This window comes from Rana temporaria, chromosome 4 (genome assembly GCF_905171775.1).
Source record: "Rana temporaria chromosome 4, aRanTem1.1, whole genome shotgun sequence".
NCBI lineage: Eukaryota > Metazoa > Chordata > Amphibia > Anura > Ranidae > Rana > Rana temporaria.
The window spans coordinates 480,280,912-480,303,187 of record NC_053492.1 but is presented as its reverse complement, the minus strand read 5'-3'; the positions used below and the strand labels follow the sequence as shown (position 1 = coordinate 480,303,187).

Sequence of the window (22,276 nt, the reverse complement as noted above, 5' to 3'; positions counted from 1 at the left end):
CCACCGTGTACTACGCACACCACCACGCCGTAACCACCGTGTACTGCGCACACCACCACGCCGTAACCACCGTGTACTGCGCACACCACCACGCCGCAACCACCGTGTACTGCGCACACCACCACGCCGCAACCACCGTGTACTGCGCACACCACCACGCCGCAACCACCGTGTACTGCACACACCACCACGCCGCAACCACTGTGTACTACGCACACCACCACGCCGCAACCACCGTGTACTACGCACACCACCACGCCGCAACCACCGTGTACTACGCACACCACCACGCCGCAACCACCGTGTACTACGCACACCACCACGCCGCAACCACCGTGTACTACGCACACCACCACGCCGCAACCACCGTGTACTACGCACACCACCACGCCGCAACCACCGTGTACTGCGCACACCACCACGCCGCAACCACCGTGTACTACGCACACCACCACGCCGCAACCACCGTGTACTGCGCACACCACCACGCCGCAACCACCGTGTACTGCGCACACCACCACGCCGCAACCACCGTGTACTGCGCACACCACCACGCCGCAACCACCGTGTACTGCGCACACCACCACGCCGCAACCACCGTGTACTGCGCACACCACCACGCCGCAACCACTGTGTACTACGCACACCACCACGCCGCAACCACCGTGTACTACGCACACCACCACGCCGTAACCACCGTGTACTGCGCACACCACCACGCCGTAACCACCGTGTACTGCGCACACCACCACGCCGCAACCACCGTGTACTGCGCACACCACCACGCCGCAACCACCGTGTACTGCGCACACCACCACGCCGCAACCACCGTGTACTGCACACACCACCACGCCGCAACCACTGTGTACTACGCACACCACCACGCCGCAACCACCGTGTACTACGCACACCACCACGCCGTAACCACCGTGTACTACGCACACCACCACGCCGCAACCACCGTGTACTGCACACACCACCACGCCGCAACCACCGTGTACTGCGCACACCACCACGCCGCAACCACCGTGTACTGCACACACCACCACGCCGCAACCACCGTGTACTACGCACACCATCACGCCGCAACCACCGTGTACTACGCACACCACCACGCCGCAACCACCGTGTACTACGCACACCACCACGCCGCAACCACCGTGTACTACGCACACCACCACGCCGCAACCACCGTGTACTACGCACACCACCACGCCGCAACCACCGTGTACTGCGCACACCACCACGCCGCAACCACCGTGTACTACGCACACCACCACGCCGCAACCACCGTGTACTACGCACACCACCACGCCGCAACCACCTTGTACTACGCACACCACCACGCCGCAACCACAGTGTACTGCGCACACCACCACGCCGCAACCACCGTGTACTACGCACACCACCACGCCGCAACCACCGTGTACTGCGCACACCACCACGCCGCAACCACCGTGTACTACGCACACCACCACGCCGCAACCACCGTGTACTACGCACACCACCACGCCGCAACCACCTTGTACTACGCACACCACCACGCCGCAACCACAGTGTACTGCGCACACCACCACGCCGCAACCACCGTGTACTACGCACACCACCACGCCGCAACCACCGTGTACTGCGCACACCACCACGCCGCAACCACCATTCACCGTTCAGCGCCTGTGTACTGCGCACACCACCACGCCGCAACCACCATTCACCGTTCAGCGCCTGTGTACTGCGCACACCACCACGCCGCAACTGCCATTCACCGTTCAGTGCCTGTGTACTGCGCACACCACCACGCCGCAACCACCGTTCACCGCCTGTGTACTGCGCACACCACCACGCCGCAACTGCATTCAGTGCCTGTGTACTGCGCACACCACCGCGCTTTTTGGGAACATTTCTTTGCAGCCACAAAGATTGAGGAATGATCTGGAGAGAAGGCCATGCTGGGCCTTGTAGTTCTCCATCGGTTGGCCAATCACACCTATCCGGAGCCTTGCCATAGGCCCTGAATGCCGGACATTCCTCAGTAATTCTTCAGGCTCTTGTTTTCCTCTCCCCTCCCCCGAGTGATAATCTCTCCGGCTGTTTTTAGAACCCGCAGCCTCAGCGTGTTTGTTTAGGAGTTGCAGCAGATCGCAGGCCGAGTCTCTTATCGCAGAGAAGTCATTCCAGGTCACCGGCGCAGAGACGTTCCCCAGAACGAGGCGCAGAGACGTTCCCCCAGAACGAGGCGCAGAGACGTTCCCCCAGAACGAGGCGCAGAGACGTTCCCCAGAACGAGGCGCAGAGACGTTCCCCCAGAACGCAGCGCAGAGACGTTCCCCCCAGAACAAGGCGCAGAGACGTTCCCCAGAACGAGGCGCAGAGACGTTCCCCAGAACGAGGCGCAGAGACGTTCCCCAGAACGAGGCGCAGAGACGTTCCCCAGAACGAGGCGCAGAGACGTTCCCCCAGAACAAGGCGCAGAGACGTCCCCCAGAACGAGGCGCCGGTACGTTCCCCAGAACGAAGTGCAGAGACGTTCCCCCAGAACGAGGCACAGAGACGTCCCCAGAACGAGGCGCAGAGACGTTCCCCCAGAACGAGGCGAAGAGACGTTCCCCAGAACAAGAGGCAGTGACATTCCCCAGAACGAGGCACAGACATGTTACCCAGAACAAGGCGCAGAGACGTCCCCCAGAACGAGGCGCAGAGACGTTCCCCAGAACGAGGCGCAGAGACGTTCCCCAGAACGAGGCGCAGAGACGTCCCCAGAACGAGGCGCAGAGACGTCCCCAGAACGAGGCGCAGAGACGTCCCCAGAACAAGGCGCAGAGACGTTCCCCCAGAACGAGGCGCAGAGACGTTCCCCCAGAACGAGGCACAGAGACGTCCCCAGAACGAGGCGCAGAGACGTTCCCCCAGAACAAGGCGCAGAGACATTCCCCAGAACAAGGCGAAGAGACGTTCCCCCCCAGAACGAGGCGCTGAGACGTTCCCCAGAACAAGAGGCAGAGACATTCCCCAGAACGAGGCACAGAGACGTTCCCCAGAACGAGGCACAGAGACGTCCCCCAGAACGAGGCGCAGAGACGTTCCCCAGAACGAGGCGCAGAGACGTTCCCCAGAACGAGGCGCCGGTACGTTCCCCAGAACGAGGCGCAGAGACGTTCCCCAGAACGAGGTGCAGAGACGTCCCCAGAGCGAGGCGCAGAGACGTTCCCCCAGAACGAGGCGCAGAGACGTTCCCCCCAGAACGAGGCGCAGAGACATTCCCCAGAACGAGGCGCAGAGACGTTCCCCCCAGAACGAGGCGCAGAGACGTCCCCCCAGAACGAGGCGCAGAGACGTCCCCCCAGAACGAGGTGCCGAGATGTCCCCCCAGAACGAGGCGCAGAGACATTCCCCAGAACGAGGCGCAGAGACGTTCCCCCCAGAACGAGGCGCAGAGACGTTCCCCCCAGAACGAGGCGCAGAGACGTCCCCAGATCGAGGCGCAGAGACGTTCCCCCAGAACAAATATCACCCAAATCGCCCCTTTTTGGAGAGTAGACAGTTCAGGGTATCTAGTAGGAGGCATGGCGGGTTTTTCGAAGTTGTAATTTTTTGGGAAAAATTAGGAAATTATTGGAAATTGGAAATTCTTTGAAATGTCTCAGCCTGAGGAAAGGAAAGCCGGGAACTGGCCAGTGTGAAAGGGGACATCTACACTGATCATCAGTGCCGCCTCATCAGTGCCCATCAGTGCCTCCTCAGTGCCGCCTCATCAGTGCCTCCCCATCAGTGCCTCCTCACCAGTGCCCTCTAATCAGTGCCTCCTCATCAGAGCCCATCAGTGCCTCCTCATCAGTGCCTCCTCAGTGCCACCTCATTAGTGCCCATCAGTGCCTCCTCATCAGTGCCTCCTCAGTGCCACCTCATTAGTGCCCATCAGTGCCTCCTCACCAGTGCCCATCAGTGCCGCCTCCTCAGTGCCACCTCAGTGCCCTCTAATCAGTGCCCTCCAATACCGCCTCATCAGTGCCCATCAGTGCCTCCTCAGTGCCGCCTCATCAGTGCCTCCCCATCAGTGGCGCCTCATCAGTGCCCATCAGTGAAGGAGAAAAACAAATGTCAGTCTTTGTTTAGTTTGTTTAGCAAAAAATGATGAATCTCTCATATGTGTTATATGACCGAGTAATTGTCATTCAAAGTGTGACAGAGCTGAACGGATTTCCATGAAGTAGAAGCTGCGATATCCATGGACTTAGCGGGGGCTTTGGACCTTTACAGAGAGACCGCTGCTTCCTCACAGAGAACAAGGGTCCGTCTCTGCGGCATGCTGGCAGGGGGCGGGCTTTCTGTTGTGAGGGACGGGGGTGTGTCTAAACGGAAAGCTCCATCGGACTTTGAACCCGAATAGCGCCAGACTGTCTCCGGCAAATCCGTATCTTTTCAGAGATCAGACTTCCTGTGTACATGTGGGGGGAGGGGAGGGGAGGGGGGTAAAAGTGCAGCCAAGACATTGATTTACAATAAATATGTTACTCTTTATACCTCCGGACCGGATTTACACCGAATCAGCATCAAAACCACTAATTCCCTATGAGAGCATCCGAGTCACAGCATGATGATCCGACTTGTAGTGCAACTTGTGCCTGAAGGGAAACCCCACCTCCTTCCGCTTCTTCTTCCCCCGCTGTCTTCTCCCCCCGCTGTCTTCTGCCCCCGCTGTCTTCTCCCCCCCGCTATCTACTTCCCCCGCTATCTACTTCCCCCGCTGTCTTCTCCCCCCGCTGTCTTCTGCCCCCGCTGTCTTCTCCCCCCCGCTATCTACTTCCCCCGCTGTCTTCTCCCCCCCGCTATCTACTTCCCCCGCTGTCTTCTCCCCTCGCTGTCTTCTCCCCCCCGCTGTCTTCTCCCCCCGCTGTCTTCTCCCCCCGCTGTCTTCTCCCTCCGCTGTCTTCTCCCCCCGCTGTCTTCTCCCCCCGCTGTCTTCTCCCCCCGCTGTCTTCTCCCTCCGCTGTCTTCTCCCCCCGCTGTCTTCTCCCCCGCTGTCTTCTCCCTCCGCTGTCTTCTCCCCCCGCTCTCTTCTCCCCCCGCTCTCTTCTCCCTCCGCTGTCTTCTCCCCCCGCTGTCTTCTCCCTCCGCTGTCTTCTCCCCCCGCTGTCTTCTCCCCCCGCTGTCTTCTCCCCCCGCTGTCTTCTCCCTCCGCTGTCTTCTCCCCCCGCTGTCTTCTCCCCCGCTGTCTTCTCCCTCCGCTGTCTTCTCCCCCCGCTCTCTTCTCCTCCCGCTGTCTTCTCCCTCCGCTGTCTTCTCCCCCCGCTGTCTTCTCCCCCCGCTGTCTTCTCCCTCCGCTGTCTTCTCCCCCCGCTCTCTTCTCCTCCCGCTGTCTTCTCCCTCCGCTGTCTTCTCCCCCCGCTGTCTTCTCCCCCCGCTGTCTTCTCCCCCCGCTGTCTTCTCCCCCCGCTGTCTTCTCCCCCCGCTGTCTTCTCCCCCCCGCTGTCTTCTCCCCCCCGCTGTCTTCTCCCCCGCTGTCTCCTCCCTCTGATTCTCCTGATGCCTCTGGCTCTTCTTCCTAATGTCTTCTAGCTCCCCCTGTTGTGTTAGATTCGGCGTGTGCCATTACTTATATAGCCATGGGGCGTGGCCATTCGGTGACATCATTCGGAGACCCCGCCCCCTTGTGATGTCACGGCCCCTAGTCTACTTTTGGTGAACATTTATCCACAATGAGGGGAAAACTCGCCCCGACCTGCTTCTGCAGAACCGTGAGAAATGTTAATGGTATGAAAGGCTGGTGATTGGCCGGATGATTAGCGACCCTGTGATTGGTTCTCCTGTTCCCATCATTCAGCGCTCAGAAATGATCGTTATTTTATTACTTTGGCAGGCCGATAATTGCGACATTTGGATTATTTCATTGCAGATTTGTTATTGTGCAGCTTTCCTTTTCTCCTCGGCGGTCGGTGCCAAATCCCGCGGCCCCTTCCTCTGCCAGCTTCCCCCCCCCCCCCGGAACATTTCTAGAGCCGGAATCTTCGTGGCGTGATTGGAGATGTGGGCGTATTTTCGCGTTCCTCATTAAGCTGAACGTCTCCAGTGGTGGGAGAAAAATAGAGAACATACGGTCTGGTGCCGGTACACGCCGGGGGCCCCGCAGAGCCTCTGATTAAAGGGCCCGCCAATCGTACGCCACCCCCGATTCCAGAAGAAGTGGGGCGCCAATCTCATGAACCCCAAATTCTAGATTTATTACTTTCTGCTACAAAACATACAAGAAAAAAAATGTTTTTTCATCAATTTAGGCCGCTGTGTATTCCGCTACACAGAAATCCCAATAAGTGGATATGATATGATATTGCGCCGTCGTGCGACGTTGTACCCAAAAGACATTTGTGATGTTTTGTTCCCAGAAATAGAGCTTTCTTTTGCAATGCTTTAGAGTGTGCGGTGTACAGAGTACATGGTTTAGGAGTGTGCATGTAAACACTGCACTCTGTACACAGAGCACCTCTGAAACCTGCACTCTGTACACAGCGCACCCCTGAACTCTGCACACTTTACACAGTGCACCCCTAAACTCTGCACTCTGTACACAGAGCACCCCTAAACCTTGCACTCTGTACACAGCACACCCTAAAAACTGCACTCTGTACACAGCGCACCCCTGAACTCTGCACACTTTACACAGTGCACCCCTAAACTCTGCACTCTGTACACAGAGCACCCCTAAACATTGCACTCTGTACACAGCACACCCTAAAAACTGCACTCTGTACACAGCGCACCCCTGAACTCTGCACACTTTACACAGTGCACCCCTAAACTCTGCACTCTGTACACAGCGCACCCCTGAACTCTGCACACTTTACACAGTGCACCCCTAAACTCTGCACTCTGTACACAGAGCACCCCTAAACCTTGCACTCTGTACACAGCACACCCTAAACACTGCACTCTGTACACAGCGCACCCCTGAACTCTGCACTCTGTACACAGCACACCCCTAAACACTGAACACTGTACACAGTGTACCCCTGAACTATGTACACAGTGCACCCCTGAACTCTGCACACTTACACAGTGCACCCCTGAACTCTGTACACAGTGCACCCCTGAACTCTGCACACTGTACACAGTGCACCCCTAAACCCTGCACACTGGACACAGTGCACCCCTAAACTCTGCACTCTGTACACAGAGCACCCCTAAACCTTGCACTCTGTACACAGCACACCCTAAACACTGCACTCTGTACACAGCGCACCCCTGAACTCTGCACTCTGTACACAGCACACCCCTAAACACTGAACACTGTACACAGTGTACCCCTGAACTCTGTACACAGTGCACCCCTGAACTCTGCACACTTACACAGTGCACCCCTGAACTCTGTACACAGTGCACCCCTGAACTCTGCACACTGTACACAGTGCACCCCTAAACCCTGCACACTGGACACAGCGTACCCCTGAACTGTGTACACAGTGCACCCCTGAACTTTGCACTCCTGAACTCTGCATTGTCTTACAGATACAATGGGCCCTTTTCAGGGGGAACCATACTGTTGATACGGCCCGTGATTGCGTTGGGTTCCCCCCCCCCCCTTGTTGTAAAGCCGCGTCACATGCAGCGTCTGTCCCGGTATAGCAGAGGAACATGTCATCATTTTATAGGAATCCTGACCTCATCCATATCGCTCCACTCCCTTGTAAAACATATTTCCTGCCTGACTCACAGGAGAGTCCACACCCCACTTTATAAATATATATATAAACGCGGGGGGGTCGCCGCCGCACAAGATAAGTACATCGCGATGTCATAATGACGGGTTTGCCGCCTCCCCCAAGACATTGCATGACATTGTCTCCAGCGAGATTCTGTCTGACGGGTTTGTCTCCATCAGCTGCCAGACAGACCGGATGAGAGAGCCGAGACCTGTAATCATCCGCCGTTCACCGCGCCGAATATCTTACAGCCCCCCCCCCCCCTCGTTCAATCTTCATTGTTCTTTCATAACTGTATAAGATACGGGGGGGGCAAGGCCACGCTTGGCTCCACCCACTCCTCTTCATTTCATCTGCAGCAAAAACTGTGTATTATAAAAACAACTAAACTCCACCCGTCCAACGAACCCCCCCGTCCAACGAACACCCCCTCCAACGACCACCCCGTCCAGCGAGCACCCCCTCCAATGACCACCCCGTCCAACAACCACCGTCCAACGACCACCCCGTCCAACAACCACCACGTCCAACGAACACTCCATCCAACGACCACCACGTCCAACGACCACCACGTCCAACGACCACCCCGTTCAACGACCACCCCGTCCAACGACCACCCCGTCCAACGACCACCCCGTCCATCGACCACCCCGTCCAACGACCACCCCGTCCAACAACCATCCGTCCAACGACCACCCGTCCATCGACCACCCCGTCCATCGACCACCTCGTCCAACTAACCCCCCCCGTCCAACTAACCCCCCCGTCCAACAACCATCCGTCCAACGACCACCCCGTCCAACAACCATCCATCCAACGACCACCCCGTCCAACGACCACCCCGTCCAACAACCATCCGTCCAACGACAACCCCGTCCAACGACCACCCCGTCCAACGACCACCCAACCATCAACCACCCATCCAACGACCACCCCGTCCAACAACCATCCGTCCAACGACCACCCCGTCCAGCGACCACCCCGTCCAACGACCACCCCGTCCATCGACCACCCAACCATCGACCACCCCGTCCAACAACCATCCGTCCAACAACCACCATCCAACGACCACCCCGTCCAGCTAGCACCCCGTCCAACGACCACCCCATCCATCGACCACCGTCCAACGACCACCGTCCAACGACCACCCCAACCATCAACCACCCATCCAACGACCACCCGTCCATCGACCACCGTCCAATGACCACCCCGTCCATCGACCACCCCGTCCATCGACCACCGTCCAACGACCACCCCGTCCAACGACCACCCCGTCCAACGACCACCCCATCCAACAACCATCCGTCCAACGACCACCCCGTCCAACAACCATCCGTCCATCGACCACCCAACCATCGACCACCGTCCAACGAACACCCCATCCAACTAACCCCCCCGTCCAACAACCATCCGTCCAACAACCATCCGTCCAACTACCACCCCGTCCATCGACCACCCAACCATCGACCACCCCGTCCAACAACCATCCGTCCAACAACCACCCATCCAACGATTACCCGTCCATCGACCACCCCGTCCAGCGAGCACCCCGTCCAACGACCACCCCCTCCAACGACCACCCCGTCCAACGACCACCTTGTCCATCGACCACCCCGTCCAACGACCATCCGTCCAACGACCATCCGTCCATCGACCACCCCGTCCAACGACCATCCGTCCATCGACCACCCCGTCCATCGACCACCCCGTCCAACGACCATCCGTCCAACGACCATCCCGTCCATCGACCACCCCGTCCATCAACCACCCCGTCGATCGACCACCCCGTCCAACGACCACCCCGTCCAACAACCATCCGTCCAACGACCACCCCGTCTATCGACCACCCTGTCCAACGACCATCCGTCCAACGACCACCCCGTCCATCGACCACCGTCCAACGACCACCCCGTCCAACGACCATCCGTCCAACGACCATCCGTCCAACAACCACCCCGTCCAACGACCACCCCGTCCAACGACCACCCCGTCCAACGACCACCCTGTCCATCGACCACCCGACCATCAACCATCCGTCCAACGAGCACCCATCCAACGACCACCTGTCCATCAACCACCCATCCAACAACCATCCGTCCAACAACCACCCGTCCAACGACCACCCGTCCATCAACCACCTGTCTATCTACCACCCATCCATCAACCACCCATCCAACAACCACCCGTCCATCGACCACCCGTCCAACAACCACCCGTCCAACAACCATCCGTCCATCGACCACCCGTCCATCGACCACCCGTCCAACAACCACCCGTCCAACAACCACCCGTCCAACAACCACCCGTCCAACAACCACCCGTCCAACAACCACCCATCCAACGAGCACCCCGTCCAACAACCACCCGTCCAACGACCACCCGACCATCAACCATCCGTCCATCGACCACCCGTCCAACGAGGACCCGGGCCATCAACCACCCGTCCATCGACCACCCCGTCCATCGACCAACCGTCCAACAACCATCCGTCCAACAACCACCTGTCCAACAACCATCCGTCCAACGTCCACCCCGTCCAACGACCACCCGTCCAATGACCACCTGTCCATCAACCACCCATCCAACAACCACCTGTCCATCAACCACCCGTCCAACGACCACCCCGACCACCCGTCCAATGAGCGCCCTGTCCATCAACCACCCATCCAACGACGACCCGTCCAACGACCATCCGACCATCGACCACACCCCGTCCAACGACCATCGACCACCCGTCCATCGACCACCCGTCCAACGACCATCCATCCAACAACCACCCCGTCCAATGACCATCCGTCCAACGACCTTCACGACTTTTATGGAAAATAATAATTTTACCTTTTTTATTTTTTATTCAGCGGTCATGTGACCACACAGCCTCCCTTGACGTTCCTCTTCCCAGTAACTGCGGGTGTCTTTTTTTACTCATCTGCTGTATTAGCAGCTGGAGTTTGAGAGCGAGGCTCCTGCTGGTAGCCTGTTATGACCACCATCAAGTGGCCAGAATCTTGATGGTGGAGAAGGGCCAAGAGTGGTCCCAGGTTTTACACCATGTCATGGCCTTTAAGATCAGCCCACCAAGGGGGTGATGGGAACAGGGAGGCTATGATGTGGAGATTATTCACAGGTCCTGCAGATGAGAGAGTAGTAAGGACCAGGCAGGGGCCGAGGCAGATGAGAAAAGGTCTGAGTAGGCAGCAAGAAGGAGCACAGTCAGGTCCAAGCAGAGGTTTAGGTAGGTGGCAAGAAGGAGCACAGTCAGGTCCAAGCAGAGGTCTAAGTAGGTGGCAAGAAGGAGCACAGTCGGGTCCAAGCAGAGGTTTGGTTAGGTGGCAGGAAGGAGCACAGTCAGGTCCAAGCAGAGGTTTGGTTAGGTGGCAGGAAGGAGCACAGTCAGGTCCAAGCAGAGGTTTGGTTTGGTGGCAAGAAGGAGCACAGTCAGGTCCAAGCAGAGGTCTAAGGTGGCAGGAAGGAGCACAGTCAGGTCCAAGCAGTGGTCTAAATAGGTGGCAGGAAGGAGCACAGTCAGGTCCGAGCAGAGGTTTGGTTTGGTGGCAAGAAGGAGCACAGTCAGGTCCAAGCAGAGGTTTAGGTCGGTGGCAAGAAGGAGCACAGTCAGGTCCAAGCAGAGGTTTAGGTAGGTGGCAAGAAGGAGCACAGTCAGGTCCAAGCAGAGGTCTAAGTAGGTGGCAGAAAGGAGCACAGTCAGGTCCAAGCAGAGGTTTATGTAGGTGACAAGAAGGAGCACAGTCAGGTCCAAGCAGAGGTCTAAGTAGGTGGCAAGAAGGAGCACAGTCAGGTCCAAGCAGAGGTCTAAGTAGGTGGCAAGAAGGAGCACAGTCAGGTCCGAGCAGAGGTTTAGGTAGGTGGCAAGAAGGAGCACAGTCAGGTCCGAGCAGAGGTCTAAGTAGGTGGCAAGAAGGAGCACAGTCAGGTCCAAGCAGAGGTCTAAGTAGGTGGCAGGAAGGAGCACAGTCAGGTCCAAGCAGTGGTCTAAATAGGTGGCAGGAAGGAGCACAGTCAGGTCCGAGCAGAGGTTTGGTTTGGTGGCAAGAAGGAGCACAGTCAGGTCCAAGCAGAGGTTTAGGTCGGTGGCAAGAAGGAGCACAGTCAGGTCCAAGCAGAGGTTTAGGTAGGTGGCAAGAAGGAGCACAGTCAGGTCCAAGCAGAGGTCTAAGTAGGTGGCAAGAAGGAGCACAGTCAGGTCCAAGCAGAGGTTTAGGTCGGTGGCAAGAAGGAGCACAGTCAGGTCCAAGCAGAGGTTTAGGTAGGTGGCAAGAAGGAGCACAGTCAGGTCCAAGCAGAGGTCTAAGTAGGTGGCAGGAAGGAGCACAGTCAGGTCCAAGCAGAGGTTTATGTAGGTGACAAGAAGGAGCACAGTCAGGTCCAAGCAGAGGTCTAAGTAGGTGGCAAGAAGGAGCACAGTCAGGTCCAAGCAGAGGTCTAAGTAGGTGGCAAGAAGGAGCACAGTCAGGTCCGAGCAGAGGTTTAGGTAGGTGGCAAGAAGGAGCACAGTCAGGTCCGAGCAGAGGTCTAAGTAGGTGGCAAGAAGGAGCACAGTCAGGTCCGAGCAGAGGTTTAGGTAGGTGGCAAGAAGGAGCACAGTCAGGTCCGAGCAGAGGTCTAAGTAGGTGGCAAGAAGGAGCACAGTCAGGTCCAAGCAGAGGTTTAGGTAGGTGGCAAGAAGGAGCACAGTCAGGTCCGAGCAGAGGTCTAAGTAGGTGGCAAGAAGGAGCACAGTCAGGTCCAAGCAGAGGTTTAGGTAGGTGGCAAGAAGGAGCACAGTCAGGTCCGAGCAGAGGTCTAAGTAGGTGGCAAGAAGGAGCAAAATCAGGTCCAAGCAATCTATTCTTCTCAGATCCCAGACCTTTACAGAGCGTTGGTGAAAGAAGAGGGGAGGTGCTACACCGTGCTAAATGTGGCCCCGCCCCAACTTTTTTGAGACTTGTTGCTGCCATAAATTTCACAATCGCCTAATTTTTTTCTTAAAATGGTTCATTTTCTCAGTTTAAACATTTGATATGTTTTCTATGTTCTGTTGTGAGGTAAATAATAGAAGAAAAAACAATAGGATGAAATAGAAAGAATATAATAAATTTGATTTTGAATGATATTCAATTTGTCGGAATTTGGAAAATTTCGAATAAACGAAAATAATTCTATAAAGAAAATAAACAAATGTAACAAAATGAATTTATTTAAATAACAAATAAAAACAAAAGACATTTCCTCCTCCTGCACACGTCTGTTGTCAGGCCGCCGCCCACCTGTGATGCTGATCCTCCATGATTGAAAGAACTGATATCCAATCAATGAAAGGGGCGGAGCCAGGGACAGTCAGGTTGGGGAGGAAAGAGCTACATGATGCTGGATGTCTTCCAGCCAGGAAATGGGGTGGGGCTCAATCTGATTTGCTGTAGTTTCTAATGCACATTGTGAGAAGCTCTCAGTGTGCAGTGAAATCCGAGGAAGACATTTTATTGAAGTTTTTCTGCTTTTGATAAAACTGATTTGTGGAATGTGTGCTTTGCAGTAACCAATCCCGTCTTGTTTCAGTGCTCTGGGCGGGTCCTCGGCTCTTCACATCCCAGCGTTTCCCGGCGGGGGTTGTCTCATCGACTACGTTCCTCAGGTCTGCCAGCTGCTCATCAACAAGGTACCGTGATCCCGATCCGTGATATTCTCTGATCTGAGGGTTCTGTGCGATGGACCAACCGCCACTTCTTCAGATTTATTGTAGAGAGTTATTATTATAATGATATGAATAATTCCAGAGGATGGGAGGGGCTCTGGACAGATTGGGGTAGGGAGTTCCATAGGAATAACATGGATTATCTGGTTACAATGACTCCCCACCTCCATCAATATGCCTTCCCCACCTCCATCACTGAGCCTTCCCTCCCCCACCTCCATCAATGAGCCTTCCTCCCCCACCTCCATCAATGAGCCTTCCCTCCCCACCTCCATCAATGAGCCTACCCTTCCCACCTCCATCAATGATCCTTCCCTCCCCACCTCCATCAATGAGCCCTTCCCTCCTCACCTCCATCAATGATCCTTCCCTCCCCACCTCCATCAATGAGCCTTCCCTCCCCACCTCCATCAATGAGCCTTCCCTCCCCACCTCCATCAATGATCCTTCCCTCCCCACCTCCATCAATGATCCTTCCCTCCCCACCTCCATCAATGAGCCCTTCCCTCCTCACCTCCATCAATGATCTTTCCCTCCCCACCTCCATCAATGAGCCTTCCCTCCCCACCTCTATCAATGAGCCTTCCCTCCCCACCTCCATCAATGAGCCTTCCCTCCCCACCTCCATCAATGAGCCTTCCCCTTCCCTACCTCCATCAATAAACCTTCCCTCTCCACCTCCACCGATGAGCCTTCCCCTTCCCCACCTCTACCAATGAACCTTCCCTCCCCACCTCCATCAATGAGCCCTCCCTCCCCACCTCCATCAATGGGCCTTCCCTCCCCCACCTCCATCAATGAACTTTTCCCTCCCCACCTCCATCAATGAACCTTCCCTCCCCACCTCCATCAATGATCCTTCCCTCCATCAATGAGCCTTCCCTCCCCACCTCAACCAATGAGCCTTCCCTCCCCCACCTCCATCAATGAGCCTTCCCTCCCCCACCTCCATCACTGAGCCTTCCCTCCCCACCTCCATCAATGGGCCTTCCCTCCCCCACCTCCATCAATTAACTTTTCCCTCCCCACCTCCATCAATGAACCTTCCCTCCCCACCTCCATCAATGATCCTTCCCTCCATCAATGAGCCTTCCCTCCCCACCTCAACCAATGAGCCTTCCCTCCCCCACCTCCATCAATGAGCCTTCCCTCCCCCACCTCCATCACTGAGCCTTCCCTCCCCACCTCAACCAATGAGCCTTCCCTCCCCCACCTCCTTCAATGAGCCTTCCCCTCCCCACCTCCATCACTGAGCCTTCCCTCCCCACCTCAACCAATGAGCCTTCCCTCCATCAATGAGCCTTCCCTCCCCACCTCCATCAATGAGCCTTGCCTCCCCCACCTCCATCAATGAGCCTTCCCTCCCCACCTCCATCAATGAGCCTTCCCTCCCCCACCTCCATCAATGAGTCTTCCCTCCCCAACTCCATCAATGAGCCTCCCCACCTCCATCAATGATCCTTCCCTCCCCACCTCCATTAATGAGCCTTCCCTCCCCCACCTCCATCAACGAGCCTTCCCTCCCCCACCTCCATCAACGAGCCTTCCCTCCCCCACCTCCATCAACAAACCTTGCCTCCCCCACCTCCATCAATGAGCCTTCCCTCCCCACCTCCACCAACGAGCCTTCACTATCCACCTCCATCAATGAGCCTTCCCTCCCCACCTCCATCAATGAGCCTTCCCTCCATCAACGAGCCTTCCCTCCCCCACCTCCATCAACGAGCCTTCCCTCCCCCACCTCCATCAACAAACCTTCCCTCCCCCACCTCCATCAATGAGCCTTCCCTCCCCACCTCCACCAATGAGCCTTCACTATCCACCTCCATCAATGAACCTTCCCTCCCCCACCTCCATCAACGAGCCTTCCCTCCCCCACCTCCATCAACGAGCCTTCCCTCCCCACCTCCATCAATGAACCTTCACTATCCACCTCCATCAATGAGCCTTCCCTCCCCCACCTCCATCAATGAGCCTTCCCTCCCCACCTCCATCACTGAGCCTTCCCTCCCCACTTCCATCAATGAGCCTTCCCTCCCCCACCTCCATCAATGAGCCTTCCCTCCCCCACCTCCATCAACGAGCCTTCCCTCTCCACCTCTATCAATGAGCCTTCCCTCCCCACCTCCATCAATGAGCCTTCTCCTCCCCCACCAATGAGCTTTCCCTCCCCACCTCCATCAATGAGCCTTCTCTCCCCACCTCCATCAATGAGCCTTCCCTCCCCCCACCTCCATCAATGATCCTTCACTCCCCACCTCCATCAATGAGCCTTCACTTCCCACCTCCATCAATGAGCCTTCCCTCCCCCCACCTCCATCAATGAGCCTTCCCTCCCAACCTCCATCAATGAGCCTTCCTTCACCCACCTCCATCAATGAGCCTTCCCTCCCCCACCTCCCTCAATGAGCCTTCCCTCCCCCACCTCCATCAATGAGCCTTCCCTCCCAACCTCCATCAATGAGCCTTCCCTTCCCCCCACCTCCATCAATGATCCTTCCCCTCCCCACCTCCATCAATGATCCTTCCCTCCATCAATGAGCCTTCCCTCCCAACCTCCATCAATGATCCTTCCCTCCATCAATGAGCCTTCCCTCCCCACCTCCATCAATGAGCCTCCCCTCCCCCCACCTCCATCAATGAGTCTTCCCTCCCCACCTCCATCAATGATCCTTCCCTCCCCACCTCCATCAATGATCCTTCCCTCCCCACCTCCATCAATGATCCTTCCCTCCCCACCTCCATCAATGATCCTTCCCTCCCCACCTCCATCAATGAGCCTTCCCTCCCCACCTCCATCAATGAGCCTCCCCTCCCCCCACCTCCATCAATGATCCTTCCCTCCCCACCTCCATCAATGATCCTTCCCTCCATCAATGATCCTTCCCTCCCCACCTCCATCAATGAGCCTTCCCTCTCCACCTCCATCAATGATCCTTCCCTCCCCACCTCCATCAATGATCCTTCCCTCCCCACCTCCATCAATGATCCTTCCCTCCATCAATCAGCCTTCCCTCCCCCACCTCCTTCAATGAGCCTCCCCTCCCCCCACCTCCATCAATGAGCCTTCCCTCCCCACCTCCATCAATGAGCCTTCCCTCCCCACCTCCATCAATGAACCTTTCCTCCCCACCTCCATCAATAAGCCTTCCCTCCCCACCTCCATCAATGAACCTTTCCTCCCCACCTCCATCAATAAGCCTTCCCTCCCCCTCCTCCATCAATGAGTCTTCCCTCCCCACCTCCATCAATGAGCCTTCCCTCCATCAATGAGCCTTGCCTCCCCCACCTCCATCACTGAGTCTTCCCTCCCCACCTCCATCAATGAGCCTTCCCTCCATCAATGAGTCTTCCCTCCTCACCTCCATCAATGAGCCTTCCCTCCCCCACCTCCATCAATGAGCCTTCCCTCCCCACCTCCATCAATGTTCCGTCCCTTAGGTGGGGGGGGCTGATTGTTGGGGATGGGGAGGGAAAATTAGGTCCTATCCATGGAGGCCCCACCTCCCAACTTTCAGGAATTAAAGAGCCTGCAACTGACCGCTTGATGTCAGATTCCTCAGCGTACCTTCAGAGGTCTAGTGGAGTCCATGGCTGGACACGTCATGAAGGGAGGACCTTCCCAATATTAGGGGAGTGGTCATAATGTAATAACTGGTCAGGTATATGTGTGTCATCTTGCCCGGCGCTCATCTCATGCCCTTTGTAGGAGTAGGACCAGTGAGCTGTGTTGGGTATCCAGGCGGTGAGATGTTGGCAGACTCTGGGGATGGGATGGAGGTTACACGCGGCTCTGGTATATTCGGTGACATAGCTGTGAGCAGCTGAGACTCCACGGCTGCCAGAACAAACACATCGCGCGGTCTTTCCTCTCCCATCGCCGGCCAAGAGCGAGGATTTCATCACCGAGAGCATGAGAGGAGACAAGCCGAGTCCAATTTCATATGTAAGACGGATGAGAGTCTGCCCAGAGTCATGAGATCTCTATCTCCGGAAATACGACACGTGCTGGAAAAGTGCTGAGAGTCCTTGGAGACGAGCGATCCCCAACGTGCTGGAAAAGTGCTGAGAGTCCTCGGAGCAGAGCGATCCCCAACGTGCTGAGAGTCCTCGGAGCAGAGCGATCCCCAACGTGCTGGAGAAGTGCTGAGAGTCCTCGGAGACGAGCGATCCCCAACGTGCTGAGAGTTCTCGGAGCAGAGCGATCCCCAACGTACTGGAGAAGTGCTGAGAGTCCTCGGAGAAGAGCGATCCCCAACGTGCTGAGAGTTCTCGGAGAAGAGCGATCCCCAACGTGCTGGAGAAGTGCTGAGAGTCCTTGGAGACGAGCGATCCCCAACGTGCTGAGAGTTCTCGGAGCAGAGCGATCCCCAACGTACTGGAGAAGTGCTGAGAGTCCTTGGAGACGAGCGATCCCCAACGTGCTGAGAGTCCTCGGAGCAGAGCGATCCCCAACGTGCTGGAGAAGTGCTGAGAGTCCTTAGAGCAGAGCGATCCCCAACGTGCTGAGAGTCCTCGGAGCAGAGCGATCCCCAACGTGCTGGAGAAGTGCTGAGAGTCCTTAGAGCAGAGCGATCCCCAACGTGCTGGAGAAGTGCTGAGAGTCCTCCAAGCAGAGCGATCACCAACTTGCTGGAGTAGTGCAGAGAGTTCTCAGAGCAGAGCGATCCCCAACGTACTGGAGAAGTGCTGAGAGTCCTCGGAGAAGAGCGATCCCCAACGTGCTGAGAGTCCTCGGAGCAGAGCGATCCCCAACGTGCTGGAGAAGTGCTGAGAGTCCTCGGAGAAGTGCTCAGAGTCCTCGGAGCAGAGCGATCCCCAACGTGCTGGAGAAGTGCTGAGAGTCCTCCAAGCAGAGCGATCCCCAACGTGCTGAGAGTCCTCGGAGCAGAGCGATCCCCAACGTGCTGGAGAAGTGCTGAGAGTCCTCCAAGCAGAGCGATCCCCAACGTACTGAGAGTCCTTGGAGCAGAGCGATCCCCAACGTGCTGGAGAAGTGCAGAGAGTCCTCGGAGCAGAGCGATCCCTAACGTCCTGGAGAAGTGCTGAGAGTCCTCGGAGAAGAGCGATCCCCAACGTGCTGGAGAAGTGCTGAGAGTCCTCGGAGAAGAGCGATCCCCAACGTGCTGGAGAAGTGCTGAGAGTCCTCAGAGACGAGCGATCCCCAACGTGCTGGAGAAGTGCTGAGAGTCCTCGGAGCAGAGCGATCCCCAACGTGCTGGAGAAGTGCTGAGAGTCCTCGGAGACGAGCGATCCCCAACGTGCTGAGAGTCCTTGGAGCAGAGTGATCCCCAACGTGCTGGAGAAGTGCTGAGAGTCCTCGGAGCAGAGCGATCCCCAACGTGCTGGAGAAGTGCTGAGAGACCTCAGAGCAGAGCGATCCCCAACATGCTGGACAAGTGCTGAGAGTCCTCGGAGCAGAGCGATCCCCAACGTGCTAAGAGTCCTTGGAGCAGAGCGATCCCTAATGTGCTGGAGAAGTGCTGAGAGTCCTCGGAGCAGAGCGATCCCCAACGTGCTAAGAGTCCTTGGAGCAGAGCGATCCCTAATGTGCTGGAGAAGTGCTGAGAGTCCTCGGAGCAGAGCGATCCCCAACGTGCTGGAGAAGTGCTGCGAGTCCTCGGAGCAGAGCGATCCCCAACGTGCTGAGAGTCCTCGGAGCAGAGCGATCCCCAACGTGCTGGAGAAGTGCTGAGAGTCCTCGGAGCAGAGAAATCCCCAACGTGCTGGAGAAGTGCTGCGAGTCCTCGGAGCAGAGCGATCCCCAACGTGCTGGAGAAGTGCTGAGAGTCCTCGGAGCAGAGCGATCCCCAACGTGCTGGAGAAGTGCTGAGAGTCCTCGGAGCAGAGCAATCCCCAACGTGCTGGAGAAGTGCTGCGAGTCCTCGGAGCAGAGCGATCCCCAACGTGCTGGAGAAGTGCTGAGAGTCCTCGGAGCAGAGCGATCCCCAACATGCTGGAGAAGTGCTGAGAGTCCTCGGAGCAGAGCGATCCCAACGTGCTGGAGAAGTGCTGAGAGTCCTCGTAGCAGAGCGATCCCCAACGTGCTGAGAGTCCTCGGAGCAGAGCGATCCCCAACGTGCTGGAGAAGTGCCGAGAGTCCTCGGAGCAGAGTGATCCTCAACGCGCTGAGAGTCCTCGGAGCAGAGCGATCCCTAACGTGCTGGAGAAGTGCTGAGAGTCCTCGGAGCAGAGTGATCCTCAATGTGCTGAGAGTCCTCGGAGACGAGCGATCCCCAACGTGCTGGAGAAGTGCTGAGAGTCCTCGGAGCAGAGCGATCCCCAACGCGCTGAGAGTCCTCAGAGCAGAGCGATCCCCAACGTGCTGGAGAAGTGCTGAGAGTCCTCGGAGCAGAGTGATCCTCAACGTGCTGAGAGTCCTCGGAGCAGAGCGATCCCTAACATGCTGGAGAAGTGCTGAGAGTCCTCGGAGCAGAGTGATCCTCAACGTGCTGAGAGTCCTCGGAGACGAGCGATCCCCAACGTGCTGGAGAAGTGCTGAGAGTCCTCGGAGCAGAGCGATCCCCAACGCGCTGAGAGTCCTCGGAGCAGAGCGATCCCCAATGTGCTGGAGAAGTGCTGAGAGTCCTCGGAGCAGAGCGATCCCAACGTGCTGGAGAAGTGCTGAGAGTCCTCGGAGCAGAGCGATCCCCAACGTGCTGAGAGTCCTCGGAGCAGAGCGATCCCCAACGTGCTGGAGAAGTGCTGAGAGTCCTCGGAGCAGAGTGATCCTCAACGCGCTGAGAGTCCTCGGAGCAGAGCGATCCCTAACGTGCTGGAGAAGTGCTGAGAGTCCTCGGAGCAGAGTGATCCTCAATGTGCTGAGAGTCCTCGGAGACGAGCGATCCCCAACGTGCTGGAGAAGTGCTGAGAGTCCTCGGAGCAGAGCGATCCCCAACGTGCTGGAGAAGTGCTGAGAGTCCTCGGAGCAGAGTGATCCTCAACGTGCTGAGAGTCCTCGGAGCAGAGCGATCCCCAATGTGCTGGAGAAGTGCTGAGAGTCCTCGGAGCAGAGTGATCCCCAACGTGCTGGAGAAGTGCTGAGAGTCCTCGGAGCAGAGCGATCCCCAACGTGCTGAGAGTCCTCGGAGCAGAGCGATCCCCAACGTGCTGGAGAAGTGCTGAGAGTCCTCGGAGCAGAGTGATCCTCAACGCGCTGAGAGTCCTCGGAGCAGAGCGATCCCTAACGTGCTGGAGAAGTGCTGAGAGTCCTCGGAGCAGAGTGATCCTCAATGTGCTGAGAGTCCTCGGAGACGAGCGATCCCCAACGTGCTGGAGAAGTGCTGAGAGTCCTCGGAGCAGAGCGATCCCCAACGCGCTGAGAGTCCTCGGAGCAGAGCGATCCCCAACGTGCTGGAGAAGTGCTGAGAGTCCTCGGAGCAGAGTGATCCTCAATGTGCTGAGAGTCCTCGGAGCAGAGCGATCCCCGACGTGCTGGAGAAGTGCTGAGAGTCCTCGGAGCAGAGCGATCCCCAACGTGCTGGAGAAGTGCTGAGAGTCCTCGGAGCAGAGCGATCCCCAACGTGCTGAGAGTCCTCGGAGCAGAGCGATCCCCAACGTGCTGGAGAAGTGCTGAGAGTCCTCGGAGCAGAGTGATCCTCAACGCGCTGAGAGTCCTCGGAGCAGAGCGATCCCTAACGTGCTGGAGAAGTGCTGAGAGTCCTCGGAGCAGAGCGATCCCCAATGTGCTGGAGAAGTGCTGAGAGTCCTCGGAGCAGAGCGATCCCCAACGTGCTGGAGAAGTGCTGAGAGTCCTCGGAGCAGAGCGATCCCCAACGTGCTGGAGAAGTGCTGAGAGTCCTCGGAGCAGAGCGATCCCCAACGCGCTGAGAGTCCTCGGAGCAGAGCGATCCCCAACGTGCTGGAGAAGTGCTGAGAGTCCTCGGAGCAGAGTGATCCTCAACGTGCTGAGAGTCCTCGGAGCAGAGCGATCCCCAATGTGCTGGAGAAGTGCTGAGAGTCCTCGGAGCAGAGTGATCCCCAACGTGCTGGAGAAGTGCTGAGAGTCCTCGGAGCAGAGCGATCCCCAACGTGCTGAGAGTCCTCGGAGCAGAGCGATCCCCAACGTGCTGGAGAAGTGCTGAGAGTCCTCGGAGCAGAGTGATCCTCAACGCGCTGAGAGTCCTCGGAGCAGAGCGATCCCCAACGTGCTGGAGAAGTGCCGAGAGTCCTCGGAGCAGAGTGATCCTCAACGCGCTGAGAGTCCTCGGAGCAGAGCGATCCCTAACGTGCTGGAGAAGTGCTGAGAGTCCTCGGAGCAGAGCGATCCCCAATGTGCTGGAGAAGTGCTGAGAGTCCTCGGAGCAGAGCGATCCCCAACGTGCTGGAGAAGTGCTGAGAGTCCTCGGAGCAGAGTGATCCCCAACGTGCTGGAGAAGTGCTGAGAGTCCTCGGAGCAGAGCGATCCCCAACGTGCTGGAGAAGTGCTGAGAGTCCTCGGAGCAGAGCTACCTACATCCACCCAACTACCGACCCCCCAACCACCAATGATAGATCTCCTACCATCACCCCCTCCTTTCAGTGACAAACCCCCTCCCCACCTACTGCCCCCCCCACTTCAACTACCGCCCCTCCTACCAGTGACAGACCCCCTCCCTCAACAATCTTCCCCCCCTCTTGCAGAACTACTGACCCCCAACCCCCACTGATAGGTCCTGACCCCCTCCCTCCAGTAACAAACAACCCCCCCCTCACTTACTGCCCTTCCCCCACTCCAACTTCCACCCCTCCTCTGAGTGAAAGACCCCCTCCCCCAAGGCCAAAAAGACATGGATGAGTGAGTTTGCGGTAAACATTGTGGACAGCCTTCCCATAGACACACCCCTAAACCTTGTGGACGGCCTTCCCATAGACACACCCCTAAACCTTGTGGACGGCCTTCCCATAGACACAC

General features: G+C 57.2%; 1 protein-coding gene across 2 annotated transcripts in view; it reads left to right on the top strand.

The window, feature by feature from the left end:
- Positions 1-22,276, top strand: part of BABAM2 (BRISC and BRCA1 A complex member 2) — a 221,894-nt gene that overhangs the window by 134,266 nt on the left and 65,352 nt on the right. For both annotated transcript variants that reach the window (XM_040351858.1, XM_040351857.1), the window contains exon 8: positions 13,248-13,347. In XM_040351858.1, coding sequence (XP_040207792.1) covers positions 13,248-13,347 — 100 coding nt within the window. The remainder of the gene's footprint in view (positions 1-13,247; positions 13,348-22,276) is intronic.